We start from the raw sequence: 18,759 nt of genomic DNA, 5'->3' as shown, positions 1-18,759 counted from the left end.
GGGCAGGGGGACAAACATATTCTTCAGAATCCCTATTTGAAGAGTATTAGGATGATGAGGTTATTTCTGAGGACAGACTATTAATTTCCAGCCTGTTTAGAAACTATAAGTCCTATCAAATCTCAGGCCAGATATCCCAGACGTGGTGGCACCTGTCTTCAACACCATATCTAAACTGACTGATTGCATGGGACTGAAGAAGGAGCTGTTGCTTCAGGAGCATCTGCCGCCGGCTCCCAAGGGGCCTCTCTAGGTGTGATCTGTTCTAGCCAGGTTCACCCACAGCGCAGGGCCATTCCAGTTTGGGCAGGAAATACCATGAATATTGAATTAATTTAAATGCCTTTTGGGTTGATACTTTTTAAAATTTGACTTACTCCCTCTGCGCTTTCGCCTAAAAGTTCAGATTTTAGTTCCTTGTTTCAAATAATGGAAACGATCATGTCCTAGCAGACTGACTCCTTTCACTATTCAGGGCTGTCAGTATTCAGGGCTGTCATTTTTCAGGGCAGTGGCATTTACATTTACGAATCCCAGGTTAGGTGGAGGACCTGTTATTTGCAGTCATTAGTCCAAGCTTGGAGTTCTTTTGTGGCACAGTGAATGAAGGGTCCAGTGTTGTCACTGTGGTGGCTCAGGTCACTGTTGTGGCACGGGTTCGATCCTTGGACTGGGAACTTCCACATGCTGTGGACGCGGCTCAAAAAAGGAAGAAAAGAAAATACCCAAGCTTTGTTTGGCCATTTAAATTATGTTGCATGAAGACAAAATACTACTTCTCTTTCTCTCCCCTTCTCTCTCTTTCTCTCTTTTTTGGGGGGCCACGCCCATGGCATGGGGAATTTCCCTGGCCAGGAACTGAATCTGTGCCACATCGGTAACCAGAACCACATCAGTGGCAGTGCCAAATCCTCAACCCTCTGAGCCACCAGGAAATTCCACAAAATGCCATTTTAATTGTTGTTTACTTTTAGTAAGCAGTGTTTCTTGGCTGATAGAGGAGTGGCATCTAAGAAGAACATATCTTGAACACTCAGTTCTGACTCTGTAGGGTAAATTGAAGACATATGAAGATCCATGATTCATTAGCTAAGCAACTTTATTTCCACTAGAAAGATTCCCTTCCTTTGGTGTCATCTGCTTCACTCTCTTCCTTAAACCACTGGTGCTGTGAATTCTGTTCCAACCACTGATATGTTCTTAACCTAGGAGCTGGATTCCAGCTCAAAGTGCTTTCGTGCAGGTCGCTTAAAATGTTAGTGCCTGTGGGCAGGGAAATACCAAACTAGGGTTACAGCTACTTCTCTAATTCAAACAGAATTGCCTACTTTGAGGCTTATATTTACAAAATTTCTATCCCTGAAGGTTGATATTAACTTTCCATAGCAGGTGATTTCTCTTCTGTCTCACCTTCTTTACTGTCATTAGGTTATCTTCCTTTAAAAGAAGAAATGGTATATATTACCTGTATTTTCTTTTTTCTTTCCAGAAAAATGATAAAAATTACCGTTCAACTAAATGTAAGACCCCCAAGGAAAAAATGCATGTAATTATTAACTAAAAATATCCAAGGATACTTTAGATTGTTTATGGGATAGCAGTCATTAGGCAAACAGATCAAAACCTGTTTGTATTTCATTTTCTATCCTTTAATTACATCCTTAGTAGACACAGTAGATTATTCGTAAGGGGGAAGAAAAATCCCTGTATTAGCTCACCTTTCAGTAGGAAGGAATGTAAGAGTAGTGGTATTCTGCGTTTAGTGTATGGCATTTTTTTTCACAATCTAAAGCATGTTTAGTGTTGAAGATTTTAGGATACTCTTTTTACTTTATCGTTTTGCTAAGAATAGCAAAACTTATTCATCACACAGAAATTCTTCCTAGAGTATCTTTTTCCAGTGCCCTGAGTCCAGAAACATTGAATTAAATATGAGATTTGGGAAGGCCCATATTAGTAGTTTCCAAAGAGGAATTAGAGTTTGGTTTATGAAGATAATATTTCTGCACAAAGTGGCTTGCAGCACAATACTGTGCCTGCTATAGAAGAGGCAATTTAATTAACATCTTTGAGGATGTTTGGATATGTGCATTAACGGCTCTGAATTGAAGGTTCACATTGTGGGCAATTTGGAGATAAAGTGAAATGCGTGGGTAATCTGGTACAGCATGAGGGCAAGGGGATGAAGAGCAAAAATGCCCATTGTGATGAGAACAACATAACATTCTGATGTTAAAATGTGCCCATATTTATTAGTGGTGGGAAATAAAACCTGTAAATGCATAATTGTTTGATTTGTGTCCTTTAAATAGGGGGTATTTATGCTTAAGGGAACATCTTAGTGTTATATGTGGGTGTCTTATTTGCCTGCAGATAATTTTCCATCATCTTTATCATCAGTCTGCCTTAATCAGGTACTTTGATCTGCATATATATTACAATTTAGGTGAAGCATCACTTTCTCATGTATTTTAAGGTAAGGATGAAGTGAGACCACAGCCAAGATAAGAAATTTCATTAAAATGTGTCATATCAAATTTTACTTTGAAAAATTAAAATCTAGATGTATACCTAGTAGAAGTAATGAAATTTATTTAGCAATGATAAGAAGAAACACTCTTCCTTTTGGATAAGACAACATTTTCAACAACAATTAGGCTGTTATAAATCTGTGGTGACTTGAGAAAAACCTAATGCTACCTTGTGGGATAAAATATCTGGTGTTCTTCTATCTTATAATAAGCCTCATGCTTTAAGTCCACATTTCAAAAGTTTGCTGTGAGACCATTCTGTTGTCATTTCTGCTTATAATTGCCTCATTGCAATCTTTAATATTATAAATTAGGGGACTGGACATTGCATTTTAAGGTACTATCACTGAAGGCTATAAACAATAAAACAAGGGGAAATGCCCTAGAAATTAATTTTATAAAGTGTTCTCCTTCAGCAAGTGACTGTTATGTGTTCAGCCCTAGGCTGGGGCATATTAAAAACTCTGAGAGTCCTAAACTGCTCAGGAAAAGCCCTGCCTTTGTTTTTCTTTAATCAAGGCTAGAGCCCAAGCAGGAGGTGAAGTTAACTTAGGCCATAGCTTCTGTTTGACCAGTTCAGATGAAGACGACTCAGAACAGGTGGTAACACTGATAAGTCCTAAGCATTGCCAGTCTTTCCTCTCAGTTTTATGCCCTCTCCCCTTTCCAATGCCCATTGTGTTCTTGCTTTTGCACCTCTTTCTGTGGTCAAATTAGGAAGAGACTGGATAGACTCAATATTGGAAGATAGTTTTGTGTGACAGTTTAAGATACACACTTTGGAATTACATAAACATGAGTCTGAATCCTAGCTCTGTGAACTTGAGAACATTGCCTCTATTCTCTGAACCTCAGCTTCCTCATCTTCATTATAGAAACAATGATAAAATTACTTTAGGAGATGGTATGAGAATATGAGGACATCGGAAGCATATTGTGCAACACCTATCTTAAGGGGCAGGGAGTAGGGGAAGAATCTTTTTGTCAGTCCTTACAAGTTACAATTGTTTTTTTTTTTTTTTTTTTTTGCTTAAGCAGAGCCTAGTGATCTCTACTTTCACCATGTTGGCATTATTGAGCCAACTTCTGTGTTTGCCTTTTCTCCTTCTTTAACCTTAAACCCTCTTCTCCAGTCTATCTTTATAAGATTTCTGAGTACAGAAGATCTAGAACTTATTTTTGTGGCATTCATTCCCTTTTCTTGAACCAATGCAAACCTAGCTCTGCCCAGTTCCTTGCAGTTGGGAAATCAGACCCCCTGGGTTTCTAGTTCCACTGGCACAGATTTCCCAACATACTCTAGCACCCAAGACTTTTGTGGGGACCACTAACCAGGAGTGGGAGTCACAACAGATCCTCCGCTTGGATAATACATCTGCATCTGTTCTGTGATAGCCCCATGTGAGGTTTGGGAGAAACCTCTTGGTCACTTTCTTAGAGTGTTAACAGGAAAAGACTTATAGGACGGAGCTCCCAGACAGAACTTAGAAGTGGACCTTACTCTCCCAGAAATTGAGTCAGAGGAGTTGTTAAGCAAATAAAAGCTCAATTCGTGGGAATAAGATCCAGGTAGACTTTATGCATTTAATCTGTGGTAGTGGCCATGTGCATAGCTCATGATTGATTCTAGATACTAGAAACCTAAGAATTAACTAAAAATTAATAAAGAATAATTTCTGGAGTTCCCGTCATGGCTCAGTGGTTAACGAATCCGACTAGGAACCAGGAGGTTGCAGGTTCGGTCCCTGCCCTTGCTCAGTGGGTTAACGATCTGGCGTTGCCGTGAACTGTGGTGTAGGTTGCAGATGCGGCTACAGCTCCAATTCGACCCCTAGCCTGGGAATCTCCATATGCCTTGGTAGCGGCCCAAGAAATGGTAAAAAGACAAAATAATAATAATAATAATAATAATTTCTAAATTTAAAAGGAAAAGGTTGATTAATAATGTAACACCACTTTGACATCAACAGAGAATGCTTCACAGGCTTTTGAAAAACCCTACGCATTCCCTTTTAGGACAGTGTGTTAAGAATCCAGCATAGTCCCTGCTGTGGCTCTAGTTATAGCTGTGACATGGTTTGATCCCAGGCCTGGGAATTTCCACATACCATGGGTATGATCAAAAAAAGAAAAACCCTACATTCTTAAATACTCCTATCTTTTATAGAATTCATCTATGAGTTGAGAATTACAAAGACACAGCTTAGCCGTTGCTGAGCTCATTAACTACCCAAATGATTATTCCATGATAGAAATCTCCTCTATCTTGATTCAAACTGTGTCTCAACAAAATTACAAATTACAACTTGTCGTAACCTTTTCAGATCCACTCATGGATGGTTAAAACCAGCAATGTTAAATCAGTGAATACCAAGGGTCTACTATAATAATAAGAGCAGTTCATGTGAGCAACTTGAGTATTTATTGTGGAGAACAGTAACAATTATATAGCTCAAATAAATGCCTAATTAATGTTGTAAATTTTGCTTGATTAGAGCAGTCTTCATAATTGTTACTCATACAACATGACCAGCCGATCTCACAAGTATTAATAAAAGTGAAGGGGAAATTCAATTTTTGGTTCTCAGTTTCATAAACTATTTCAGAGAGGTACTCAGTAGATAGGAATGAAATATCCTTTATGCCCTGAGGAGTCCATTCTTTATGTATTGGTATAAGCTTTTTTTTTTTTTAACTCAACTTTATTGAGATACAATTGACATAATAACATGGCCCATTTTAAGTGTGCAGCTTGATAAGCTTTGCCAAATGTATATGTTCCTATAACCACTACCTCAGTTTCTATCACCTGGAAAATTTCTGATATATACCCTCCACCGTGACCACTCCTTCTCAAAACCTCTGGCAACCATTAATGTGATTTTTATCCCAATGTCTTAGTCATATGCTTTTTAAAAATAACTTCATATAGAGGGAATAACTGTGCTTTTTCATATGTAATTTTTTTAGCATAATGTTTTTGAGATCCATGTTGTTGCATGAATAAATTTCATTTCATTGCTGAGTAGTATTCCACTTAATGATTGCACCGTAATTTGTTTGGTCATTCAATTGTTAAGGGCTGTTTTGGCTAAATATTTTAGAATATAATGAATTTTAAAAAATCTTTAGTTTTTTTGGAAATATCTTTGCTTTTGGTATCAGGGTGATGTTAATCTCATAAAAGCATTACAGAGCATTTTCTTTTCTCAATTTGCAGAAAGAATTTAAGGGTCGTATTGATCCTTTAAATGTTTGATAGAATTTACTAGTGCCTCTATCAGGGCCTGAAGTTTCTCTATGAAAAGGACTTTTTGTCTTTCAAGACACAGTTGAGGTAGAATCATAGTTTAGTAATACATTTTTTATTTATTCATACTTCATATACTCTGAGATTTTCTGCTTTTGCACACTAAAATATTTGGCTATGTCTGGTGTACTCTAAGTGTCAGTGGAAAGTTACCCAAGGATGTGACATGGAAGCTTAGCAGATGCTTGAATTGAGAAAGTATCAGTGGAGGAGAGACAAGTTACACACTAGGTGTGAGGTGGTGGAGTGCTCAGTTTATCTTTACTCACAACCTTAGCAACTTTTAGGTATCTTGTTAAGTTGAGGTTTTAAGAGGTAAGTTAATGACCTTTTAGAGTTTAAGAGGTTGAATTTTTAATAGATATTATCTTTTCATTTATCTCCTAAGATGGCAGATGCTTGAATATGTTTACATGCTAAGAGGAAGGGATCCGTGGCAAAAAAATTTTAAATAAAAGAGAGAGTAAGAAAATTGAGAAATAAGAGAACAATGTGGAAGTTCTTGGAGATGTGGGAGTGATTTGCCATACTTAGAAGGAGTTCTGCTTCTTCCAGGATTGAGAAAATTCTGGACAAGGCAGATGTCATTTGGGACAAGGAATTGGAGGGAGCATGTTAGGGAAAATTTGGGAAGGTAGAAAAATGTGTTTAAAAAGAATAATGTTTAGGGCTTATAGATCACAATGGTAGAGTCTAGGCAAAAAGGAGACATGGTTCTAAAGAAGGAAGCACAGAGCATTTTGAGGATGAAATTATGAAACAAGATAGAAGGACTCCAATCTGGTAGCAGGGATAATAGTTCCAAACGTAACTCTAGTTTGAGATTTTTCCACTGCCTAAGGGAGCAGAATGTCCAGGGTTATCACAGACTTCCTGACAATAGCAACTTGAAATCTTGGTTCTGTCATCACTGAAAATAAACCTTAGTAACTCTAAAACCTCTGTTTATAAGATTTGAAGGTATTTACGTGGAAACATGTTAAGATATAACACAGTAAAACATGGAGGTTTTGGTTTATTTTTAAATTTTATTTATTTATTTATTTTGCTTTTTAGGGCCTCACTCATGGCCTATGGAGGTTCCCAGGCTAGGAGTCCAATTGGAGCTGTAGCTGCTGGCCTACGCTACAGCCACAGCAACGCAGAATCCAAGCCATGTCTGCAAATTACACCACAGCTCACAGCAGTGCCGGACCCTTAAACCACTGAGCAAGGCCAGGGATTGAACCTGCATCCTCATGGATGCTAGTCAGATTCGTTAACTGCTGAGCCACGATGGGAACTCCTCTGTTTGTATGTTAAGTTAGAGAAAGTAAAAATAATTATTAAGATAATATTTAGTACAACTGGAAAAACTAGTGTTGGAAGACGTTTTGGAAGACAGAAATAAAAGTCTACATAACTTTAGTAAATCAGGAAAGTGAATTTGGGTTGTAGCTCAATAGAAATTGTTACAAGATAGTACATATAAGTAGGGCAATCAAAATGTGTATTAGAGATTCACAGTATCCCAGGGCTTTCTGGGAAAAAAAATATAAGAGTAATAGAATAATATATGTCATTTATCCATCAGTTAAAGTATTCTAGGTTAATTCAGTTTTTATCTGTCAGGCACCAAACATTTGTAAGGTATCATGCAAGACTGGTGATTAACTTTTTTTTTTTAAGTTAGAATAATACAGCATTTCAAGTAGTTTATGGACCAGCAGAAAGAGAGCATGTGTACCAGCCACCATTAGATTAAATTAAGTTCCTATGTATCTTGTCAGAAGCTAGGTGGCCACACAATGCAGACACAGCTCCAGCATGCTCTTCCACAGCCCCGATCTCTAACACAGGGCCATCCCTAGGACGTCTGTCTATATAAAGAATGTGGTTAACTGTTGTATTACAAAATTCATGGGCTCATGTGAGGTGTAGTGATTTACTGATGAAGGATTATTATACAGGTTAGAGAAACAGAACCTAACATCTGCTCATTGCCAGTCAGTGCAAGTGAAGATTACTCAGTGTCCAGGCACCATTTCTTTCTCTTCAGTCCTAGGAACTTTCTTTTTTTGTCCAATATTTTCAAGTGTACCACTTCTGGCTGACTTTATATCTCAGGCCATGAGAAAAGGGTAGCAATGTTATTGTTACTCATAAAGCCATGGCTTGTCTAAAAGAGCATAGAAACAAAAGAAAATGCTAATTTTAATTTAAGTATATTTTTCTGTGTCTGTTTTTCTTGATCAGGGCCAACTGCTTACTTTGTTGGGCTCCCAGTCAAAGCAAAAATGCAGGTCCCCTTGTTTAAAAATTAAGAAGGTTGAGATGGCAATAGTAGGCTCCTAGACAGACATGAGTGAGAGGCTTGGCCCCACTGAGAGGTATCCTCCAGCGCCTGCCAGATATGCCACAATGTGGAAGGCATGCACTCCTGACCTGACCCCTCCCTGCACCAGCACTCAGGCCCCTGCCAGGGCAGGGGGCAGCAGCCATCACTGGACAGGGCAGGGAGGGGAAGATGGGAGGGTCAGGGTGGTGGCAGCCAAGAACCCAATCAGACAAGCAACAGGAGGCAGGGCACCCTTGGGCTGAGACTACAGGTCCCTAAGGCATGCTCCTTTGTCCCTTTGTCACTTAAAAAACACAGATTCACAATAAAATGTGCTATGACAACCACAAAACACTGAACCCAAAGTGTGACCTTCTGATCACAAGGCCTGGTGTGACTGGTCCATGAAGCAGACCCTGCCTTGGGCTTTTACCAGAGTGTACTGTCAGTATCAACTGGTCATGTGGAAAGCACCCTAGAATCATACAGAATATGACTGGAGAAGAAATTTGTCACAGATATCTTACAGTTTGGATAACATGACATATGACATGGGATATCAAGAATTGATAGCTGAGATTTCAGTAAAGGTATTAGTTAGCTATTGACTTCTTACTAGTTCAGAACCATAGGCTGGGGGAGTGAGGATGGAGGAGGATAGACAGAAAAGGTTTTCTGTTTGCTGGGGTTGAAAGATAGAGGCATTAGGAACTATGAGACAGACAGATCATGATGTATGCTGTAACCAAGGTATAAACAGGAACAATAGCAAAAGTGGGAGTAAATAAATTAACTTTGATGAGTAGTGTGGAAAAGCCTGGTATAAAAAAAAAAAATGATGTCAGGCCAAAATGGGTAGTATTTCAAGTGCCAGAGGCTAAGAGGCATCTTTCTAGACCAAAAGGACAGCATAAGCAAAGGCAGTGAAATGGAGAGCTTGTTGACAGATATGCCTACATGCTGGCCTTTCAGACATTCTTTTATTATATTTATTGAACATCTATTTTCCATGCACTCAGTGCTAGAAGCAGGGGATAAAAAAAATATAGGATTAGGATTCGAACAAAGCATCCACCACTTGCCAGCGTGTAACTGGAGACACCTTGCTTTAACCACTCTGAGCCTCAGTTTTGGTCATCTGTAAAATAAAGACATGAGTTTTTATAGAATTATTGTAAAGGTGAAATAAGGGGGATGGTGTTTGTAAAATACTCCAACCAGCATCCTCCATCTAGTGAAGAAGATAAGCAAATAAATAGTTGTGGAACACATGCTATGAAAGCACAGAAAGGAGAGTAGCTCTCCCTGAAGGTCTTGTGCTCGGCTTCCTGAAGGAAATGACGTTTGAACTTGGGACCGAAGGGAAGTATGTGCTTATAAACCAGAGGGAAGCTGAGAAAGATTCTTCTTTGGGTAAAGTTTAAAAACAATGATTCTCCGTTATGATTTGTGTGGGATTGGGGGATAGGGAGTGTCAGCAGGAAGAGAAAGCTGACTTTTATTCATACGTAGATAAAAACAAAACCACCTTTCATTAGTACCCCAGACCACTTTCAGCCAATATGAACTAGTAGACTCTTTCACTGAGAAAAGGCAAGAGACCTGTGCTGAGGGCTCCCTCAAGCAAGACATAAACAAGTTTGCGTGAGAGCAGTTATTCTGTATATTTTCTTTCTGCTACAAGAAGTCTGGAGCCAGGAAAGAGAGAGAAGATCTCAAGAAATGTAGTCGCTTTTCCCATTCTCATGTGGAACATTTTGCATAGTTGGCAGACATTTAACAAGACATGATTGGCTCTTTTAAAAATAGGAGTTTTGGGAGTTCCCTTCTTGGCTCAGTGGTAACGAGTATCCATGAAGACTCAGATTCGATCCCTGGCCTCGCTCAGTGGGTTAAGGATCCAGCGTTGCTCTGGCTCTGGGATAGGCCGGCAGCTACAACTCCAATTCAGCCCCTCGCCTGGGAACTTCCATATGTTGTGAGTGCAGCCCTTAAAAAAAAAAAAAAAAAAAAAAAGACAAAAAATAAAAAATGGGAGTCATTAGTCCTGGTCAACCTGTTTGATCATGTGTTCGGTGCTTTTGTATCTAGTCACTAATGATGGAGCATAATGTGAGAAAAAGAATGTATATGGGTATGTGTGACTGAGTCCCTTTGCTGTACTGTAGAAAATTGACAGGATGCCGTAAACCAGCTATAATGGAAAAAATAAAAATCGTTAAAAAAAATAAATAAAATGCATGTCTTTTTCTCTCTTCTCCTTCCAGACTGAACACTTGCCTCTGCAGACTCAGTTCAAGGAAAGAGAGGCTGGCAGTCTCCAGCACTCTGTAAGTAACACAGTCCTGTGGTGGGATCAGCCCAGATGGAGCCGGTGGCCACCATGTTTATTAAAATACCATTGTAGTTACCTGAGATTTCATTTTATTCACCTCAGCTTAGAGCATCTGTAGCGTGATTTTGTGAAGTCCTTGAGCTTGCTTATTCCTCTTAGAAGTAATCAAGTTTTATGAAACCAATAACCTGACAGAGGATTAGTACCAGAGACACCACAGAGCATCAGAGGGTCACTTTATGGTGTCAGCTGTGACCTAGAGTCAAGCAAGGAAGAAAGGTCAAGATAGGAAGGTATTTTCGACAGCATTTCTTATTCTCAGCTGTGTTGGGCATGCAGTCAACTACCAGTTCATTTCGCTGTGCTCTTCCCTAATTCCCCAGTGCTGAGTCCCAAGGCTTCTTTTGGTTTTGTTTTAGTTGTTTGATTTAATTCTCTGTATTTTTTTCATGCATGGATTCCAAGCTTGAGCCTTGCCAAGAGACTCCTGAAGCTCACAACTTTTTCTACAGCTTACCTTAGCTGATCCTGATGCCAAATGCCAAAACCTGAAATTAGTCACAGTTTTCTATTTAGGAGATGTCACCCCTCTTGTTCAGGTATTAGGAGCAAAAATGACTGGAAAATGACAAGTTGTTGAACTTCACCCTGCCCTTCAATGGCTGGTGGGATAAGGAATCAACACAGACTGTAATGAATTCTCTTCTTGCCTGTTTTTACACAAGAGCTAGAAAACATGCAAACAGCTGCTCTGCTAATGTAAGCAATGTTTGAATTTTTAGAATGGACTGAAGAGTAGGCGATTTGACTATGAAGATGAGAATCCAGGGGAAGAAGATGGGATTCAGCAGATGTACCCCCTCTACAATCAGATGTGCTCCCCAGACTTGAGCCCTGGCAAACGTCATCCCAACCATGACCCGGAGCGAGTCTACATCAACCCGCGGGAACATTACGTGTGATCACCCTCTTTCTCCCATGGGTGTTCTAACAAATGTTTATTCTTTAGACTGGGGAGAGGAACTGGGCCAATAGGTATGATTTTATTCTCTCTCCTATAAAACAATCCCAGTCTAAGTGTCTCGGAAGTTGTGAATGACTTGGAGCCCATAGTGAATTTCTTCCCCCCTCCCCCGTTAAGAGTTTGTAAACCACCAGCTGTGTTCATGAACTTGACTTTGGCTTTGTGTGTTTCTGTGATGATAGTGTTTAACTACTAACAGTTGGCCTACAGTGGCATGTTCTTTTAAAAGTAGAGCATGTGCCTGTGATGACAGCAGTGATTCGCCACAAAAAAAGGCCCCATATGGAAGTAGTAACCTCGCTGGGTCTCAGGCAGACCAGCTTGTTCATCTGCAACTCAAACAGGCAGTAAAGAGCTCAGAATCCATCTCACTAATTATTTAGTTGAGATTCGGCTTTTCTCAACATACTTCATACAATTACAAAACCTGTGTACAAACAGGAGGCCTGAGGAAAGAGGTAAAGTTTGTTGTTTATCCCAAAATAACAAGAGGCAGCTGAAACCTCCAAGCCTATTGTTTGCTTGTGATATTGTAATATGCATTTTTTTCTTGCTCACTGAGGTCCTGAGGGATGCATATTTCTTGCTATTATCAACCTAGTCTTGAGTAGCTGTGTGCTAACCAAGGTTCTTCTCTTACTTGGTCATTGTTCCCACAGTCCTGTTCTTTATAAACCAGATTAGCCTATTTTCCAGCTATTAAATTCTAAAAGCCCTGTCTAAATGGTGGACAGCCTTGAGCCTTTTCCCTTTTTTCTTTGGCGTTGTGTATGACAGGCTCAGCTTTCACCACTGAAATTTCTTTCAAACTAATCCCATCCATACAGCCTTCAGCTACCCTTTGCATTCTTTAAACCATTGTTGTCCAAGTTTTATCTACCTCAGAAAAGCCTGCTGGAAAATCACCATGAACTCCTGTTCTTAAAACCCAGGTAGAAAATTTGAACAGCTGGGGGGGAAAGCCACTTTAATATGGCATATGTGCAGAAACCCACATGTGGTCCTTGATCCCACCTCCCCTTCTTAACCTGGTCAACAGTAAGTAAAGAGATGCTAAAACACAAGTAATACAGTGACTGGCTTACCAGTGTATCCTGCAACACCTGCTAGCAGACAGGTGTGCCTGATAACATCTATGTGGAGTTTTCTCACTTCCCTTTGCCAACTTGCCCTCACTGAGCTTGAAGGCAACAATTATTGTGGGGTAAGCAGAGGAGAAAGCACAGGTCCACATTCAGATATCTGTCATTCTCCCTCACATCTTAAGTAAAGCCTTGCTTTACTATGTGTTCTGGAAGACCATGGGTCTGTCGCAGATAAAAAACACACTGCAGACTTGCCATGTCTTAGGAAAGAGTGATATTAAGTGCTAAAATAATACACATTTCCAACCTAAGCTTTGAGGGTACGGGATAATATTAACATAGGTTTCTAATAGGATGCCAAAGATATGACTCATGTGCTGGCTCTAGTCCTCGCCTGGGTGTTTGTTTCCTTTTTTTTTTTAATGGCAATGCTTGGTCAGTCAAATTATCTAAGTTGTTCTACAGTAGTAATACATCTCCCCATTATCTGGGTGACCAACAATTCTGTAAAAGACCACAGTTACATGGGATCAAAGGGTGAATTCCAAGGACCATCATTGCTGTACACGGTGCTACCTCAGAATCGGTTCACTGCCCTTGCTAGCGAGCTGACACAGAAAGATGTTACCTGACTTTATTACTTGGAATCCCATCAGTGAGTTAATGTAACCGAAGGTGAGGGGATCCTTGAAATTATTTTCCAACAGAAGGATGACTTTAGTCAGAGCTCTCCTTGGTAAGGAAGTGTTTTATAAATATTGGGTATTACAGGGGAAGAGACACTGTGGAGCACTGCCTCCTTTGGTGAGCTTTAAAAACGTCCTACACTAGGGATGGTTTCTTAGGTCCTGCTGGGAAGCAGGTTGTTGAATTCGTGTTAACAAAAGTGTACCCTGGACCTACGGGGCAGTAGAGAGGTCTTTATTTGCACTCTGAAGAGATGAGGGAGTGCTGAGTTTCAGAGCCCTTGGACCTGTCTTCCACCCTCCCTACCGGCAAGAACCCACGATTGCAATTTTTAAGATTCTTGGTGTAGTTACAGAAAAGAAATCTCAGGAAGTAAATGCCCCTCTCAACATCCTCAATATCCTCTTTTCTTCTCTGTCAGCTAGGATATTTCTTTAACAAACTGGTGGATTTTTATAACTGTTGGCCCCTTACACAGAGGCCCCTGATCACAGAGGTTGTATAGTTGCTTATCCTGGTGCCTCCCATCTCTTCTAAATACTGAGTGGAATAGAAAGGAGCTGTAAAAGGTTTTGATCAACCAGCCCCCTCAACCAAAAAATGCAATCCAAAATTAGCCTGTTGATCTCTAAATTGGGAGCCTAGACCACTTGACGATGGCCATTTAAATTTGGAAGGTAGACTCTTAAAGGTCAGTGAGTGAAGCTTAAGGAGATAAGCCACAGCTGATACTAGATACTCTTCCCTGAACTGGTTTATTAAAACACACTAAAACAGAAATAAATCCCCAGAGTGCTTATCCACTTATGGTTGCAGCTTTGCGTTGCAAGGGGGAGTGTGCATGCTCCATCTAAACACATGCTCTTCATTGCCCATTTTGTAGGCGGCCCAAGCTCCAGGAATGTGCATTATCATTGCAGTAGCAGATCACAAGGTTCTTTGCACCTCACACTAAAATAAAGCCTTTGCATCATTTAAGATTGCTCTGACATAATGGGATAAGAATTTAGATTGATTCTTAAGTGGCAGTGATTTATTATCTCTTCTATGAGGGTTTCCCTCTTCCCAGCCTTTTATGTTCTAAAATTGATGACGGCCATGCTCTTGAGGACATATAAAATTCTTATCTATGCTAGGCCTCCTTATAACATGCACATAGTAAATGCACTAAAGAAATAAAGTAAAAGAATTCGCCCCTTCATTAATTTGTTATGGTCTGTTTACTCATAGGGGTAATCTTGTTTCTTTGTCCATCCCTTATGAGAATGATTTCCTAATTCCTCTCTCACAGTAGTCTGCAATTCACTATTGTGTTTTTCATTGTGCAGTTTTCTCCTGCAGTGTGCTGGTCTCCTAATGCTATTCTTTCTATCCAGCAGATTTCCTCAAGCCTCTTATTCCCTGGGGCATAGAGAATAGACATTATACCAAGATCAGAAGAATGGTTCTACTCCCACATTCACCCATTTCTAGCCATGGAAATTTAGACATATCCCTTAATCTATATAGGGTATCAGTTGTCCCTATCTTCATGCAGAGATTATAAAACCTTCCCTGTCAGGCTCTCAGAAATGTGGGGAGAGTTAAATAGATAATAATGCATGGGAAATTGTAATTGCTCTTCAAGTGAAGATGCCTATGACTCTATTATTGTTGCATTTTTAAACCTGAACTCAGCACCCCTGCCAGCATCTCAGTCTTTTGCAACTTACTCATTGCCCTTTTGGGTTTGTTTCACATTTTTTGAACTCCCAGGGTTAGTAGCACCCTGAGAGTGGACAGCTGAAAAGAAAGCTGGCTTTAATAGAAAGCCAGAAGAAGAGGAAAAAAGGTGTGAGGTACAAATGTCAGGGCCCTCACCTGTGACTAAGCTTGTTTTTCTCTTGCTCCTGTGCTTCACTGGCAACATTCTTTATCCTTGGGCCTTTTTCAGGCCTCTTAAGAGGATGGGGGGCTTCTAGTTCTTCTGTTAAACTGCTGTTTGCAAGCCTATTCAACTGTAAACTATGCCTGGATTAATCTTATTGCCCCCAAAAGGTATTTGTGTTTCCTCCATTAAAGAAAATTGTTGGCTCAGTGGTTAATGAACCTGACCAGTGTCCATGAAGATGCAAATTTGATCCCTGGCCTTGCTCAGTGGGTTAAGGATCCAGTGTTGCTGTGAGCTGTGGTGTAGGTTTTGTGGGTCACAGACGCGGCTTGGATCTTGCATTGCCGTGGCTGTGGTGTAGGCCAGTAGCTACAGCTCCAATTCGACCTCTAGCCTGAGAACCTCTATAAGCCGAGGGTGTGGTCCTAAAAAGACAAAAAAAAAAAAAATTGTTGTAAGCTGGACTTGGCCAATTTTGGTCAATTGCAATCACAACGTGGTTTTGGTGGCCTTCAGTAGGTAGGGGTAGATGAAGGCTGTAGGTCTCCTCCTCCTAACCTTACCAGGTGGTACATTACACAAAAATCAGATTTTAAGCCAACTTTTGTGTCATTCATGCATATAAACCAGCAGGCCTCAGAATAGACATTCTATAATAGTCAAGCTGTCATGTTAGCTTGAAAAAGCCCCCACCCTATTCTTTTAGAGAACCCAACAATATCTCATGTAAAGGGTTAGTAGAGGTGAATCCAATAATATTCCTGCAGATTCAGTGTCAGGCAATGTGATCCTGTTTAACTTTTAGACCCAGAACAGGTTAGTAATCTAGGAATCCTGGGACTAATGGACTTGCTAGAGCTTTATGCCCTGTTTGTGGAAGGGATGGAGGGCCCTGTGGTATGTGGGCCAATCCACATTGTCTAACACCACTAATCTGACCACTAAAAATAATCACTTATTAACACAGTCTCTGATGCTCTGGTAGTAGCCTCTGAAGTGACTCGAGTTTTTCAAATGCTAACAAACTTTGGAGGGTGTATTCCCAACTGGGAAACTTCACATGTTAACTAACCACTCCTAGAGTGTATATTAAGACCAATTAACATATGTCAGAAGAATTTAAATTACATAGAAGAATGTAACAGAATTTAAGGATCCTCACATTATCACACCCTCATGCTTGGCTGAGGTCCATTCACTGCTCTAAAGTCAACCACCTGCTGAATAATCTCACCAGCCCTTCTCCTTAGTGACAGCCTTTTCCTTCTCAGGTGTGTGTGGGGAGGTGCGGTGGGGAAGAGAGAGAGGAAGGTGGGGGAGCCCCTCTTGAAATTCACAGTTGAAAAAATTTTGCAGTTCATATACAAAAGAACCCTCACATCTACAAACATCTCACTATTTCAGGCCCATTTTACTCTCTTTGCTTTAGCATTATCACCGCAAAATGGTTAGAGGTAGGAACAGAGGCCATATTTACCTTGACAGCTGAAATATATAAAATAATAGATTTATTTTGACTGTATTTCCATTATCAGGTTAGTTATTCTCTACTCACGTTTCAGTTCGTGGAAGTCTGAAAGTCTGAGTAGAACAAAAGAGAATGTCAACAATTCAGATGACACTAAGCATCTTTTTACTAAACATCATCAGTTAAGATCGTGATGTGGGAGTTCCTTCTGTATCTTGAGGAGAAGAGAAACCACCATTGATAAATAAAGATTCTCTCCATTCCATTGGTTGGGAACAAATCCCTTTCATTGGCCCACTCCCTAAAATATTCTCATTAGTGTTTGGGAGCTAAGACCATGATGTATATCAAATTACATGCTTCTAAAAAGTTCTCGCTGTATACCATGTCTGATACCTCCTGCTGGGAGGTGTAGGGATAAATGCCAGAGTTTCAGGGGAACAGATGTTGTGAATATTTACGAAAAACAGCAATGTCTCTGTGAATTCAAGATCTGCAGGGCCCTGTCCAGTAAGTGCTTTCATCCTGGAGCTGTGTTGTTGATAGTTGCCATTTGTACAAGATTTACACAGGAGGCATGTCATTTCCACCCAAGGAGCTAGACTAAAGGACTTGAAATTATTGCTAGATTATAACTGCCATCCCAAACAATCTTCAGTAAATAAAGACCAGCTTCCTGAGGTATAGTATCAATGTTTTACTCCATCTAGAGGTGGGCGACTGCACAGTTCCCTTCTTAAAGTTTTTCCCAGTATTCCCATTTAAAATGTTTATCCTCAGGGTCTCCTGTGGCCCAGCAGGACCCTTGTTAGCATGGCCTAAACCAGTTGTATTTATTATGGTGGCATGGGATTGAACTGTGAAAGTCAATTAGACCAGACCTCCAGGGAAAGCCCCATTGGGAATCCAGAACATCGGATTTGCTACGCTGGCTTAGAACTGTGGCCTATCCTGCTACAAATACGTCAGACACTCATGATGAAATGTTTTACATGTCTCTTCCAGAGGTTAGGAATATACTTCAAACCTTTGTAATGTCACTTAATAACTGATGGGGGTGGGGGCGGGTGGGGGCGTCTATAAAGCCCAGGGTTCCACATGAGTCCCTAATGCATGGACACCGTTGTTTTGGTTTTCATTATTCTTCCCAATAGCGACCAGCTTTTTTTTTTTTTTAATACACCCTAATAAATTGATCAGGCTAAATTAAATTCCTCTCATAAGTCATTCTGATGGCTTCATGTCCATCACATTTTAACTACAGGCAGCAGTATTTTGTGCTAAATGCATTCGTTTGCACTTACACCCACACTGTGGCTCATTAATGCCTCTGTCTTTTCATGTGGCCTTATGAGAACTTGTTGCTCTATTCCCTTCAACGGAGCGTTTTCATAACCCAGAAGAGCATTTGCCATCTTAGGTTTCATTGTGTACTTGAAATGCCAAGTCCTTTGTAAAAACAAGAAAGAAAAAAAAAAAGTTAAGTAGCTGATATTGCCACTGGATCCCTAGATTATTCCACTTGTCCATCCAGAAAAGTTCCTGTTTATCCTCTACCTTCTGTTTCTATTTCTAAGCCAGTGCTTTAAGACATAACATCTGCTCCAGCCTATTCACTCTGCATGTGGTCTTAACCTCTTAACTTCCTTACTTCTCAGTTTTACGCCTATGAATCAGTACTCTCCACCTCACAAGGGCTTTAGGGAGGAGGGGAAATAAGATGTTTGAGGGTTGTCTTCATTTTAAAATGATTTTATAAAAGCCCCTTGGCTTAGAAAAGAGAAATCCTATAGCTATTATTTTTTTCTTATCCTTTTGCTATTTTTATTTCTTAAAAGTGATCTCTGTCTGAAGAGAGTCTTCACCTTGGTTTTAGCTTTCTTCCCATTAACCCTTTTCTTGCTGAAATTGTCTTCTCTACCTTATCCATGCTCTGAACTCTTTAGCTACAGAGCCGAAACTAATTCTCCCATAACAAATTCTACATGTTGTAACGTCCATCACTAAACAAATTAAGATCCTCCAGAAAGAGGCATCTGGCTCTGGACTTAAGATGTCAGAATGTAAATGAGGTCTCACTCTAGCCCTGGCAAGACCTCTCCATGTGCCTTGGTCCTCCCTGTATCAACTGA

General features: G+C 40.1%; 1 protein-coding gene across 1 annotated transcript in view; it reads left to right on the top strand.

The window, feature by feature from the left end:
- Positions 1–11,570, top strand: part of NECTIN3 (nectin cell adhesion molecule 3) — a 121,503-nt gene extending 109,933 nt beyond the window's left edge. The window contains exons 8-9 of the mRNA XM_047792882.1: positions 10,426–10,488; positions 11,276–11,570. Of these exons, the coding sequence (XP_047648838.1) occupies positions 10,426–10,488; positions 11,276–11,455 (243 nt within the window). The 3' untranslated portion in view covers positions 11,456–11,570. The remainder of the gene's footprint in view (positions 1–10,425; positions 10,489–11,275) is intronic.
- Positions 11,571–18,759: the final 7,189 nt, after the last annotated feature.

The sequence above is a fragment of the Phacochoerus africanus genome, chromosome 1 (assembly GCF_016906955.1).
Source record: "Phacochoerus africanus isolate WHEZ1 chromosome 1, ROS_Pafr_v1, whole genome shotgun sequence".
Classification (NCBI taxonomy): Eukaryota; Metazoa; Chordata; class Mammalia; order Artiodactyla; family Suidae; genus Phacochoerus; species Phacochoerus africanus.
The sequence above is the reverse complement of the archived record's forward strand: the minus strand, read 5'-3'. Positions and strand labels throughout refer to the sequence as shown.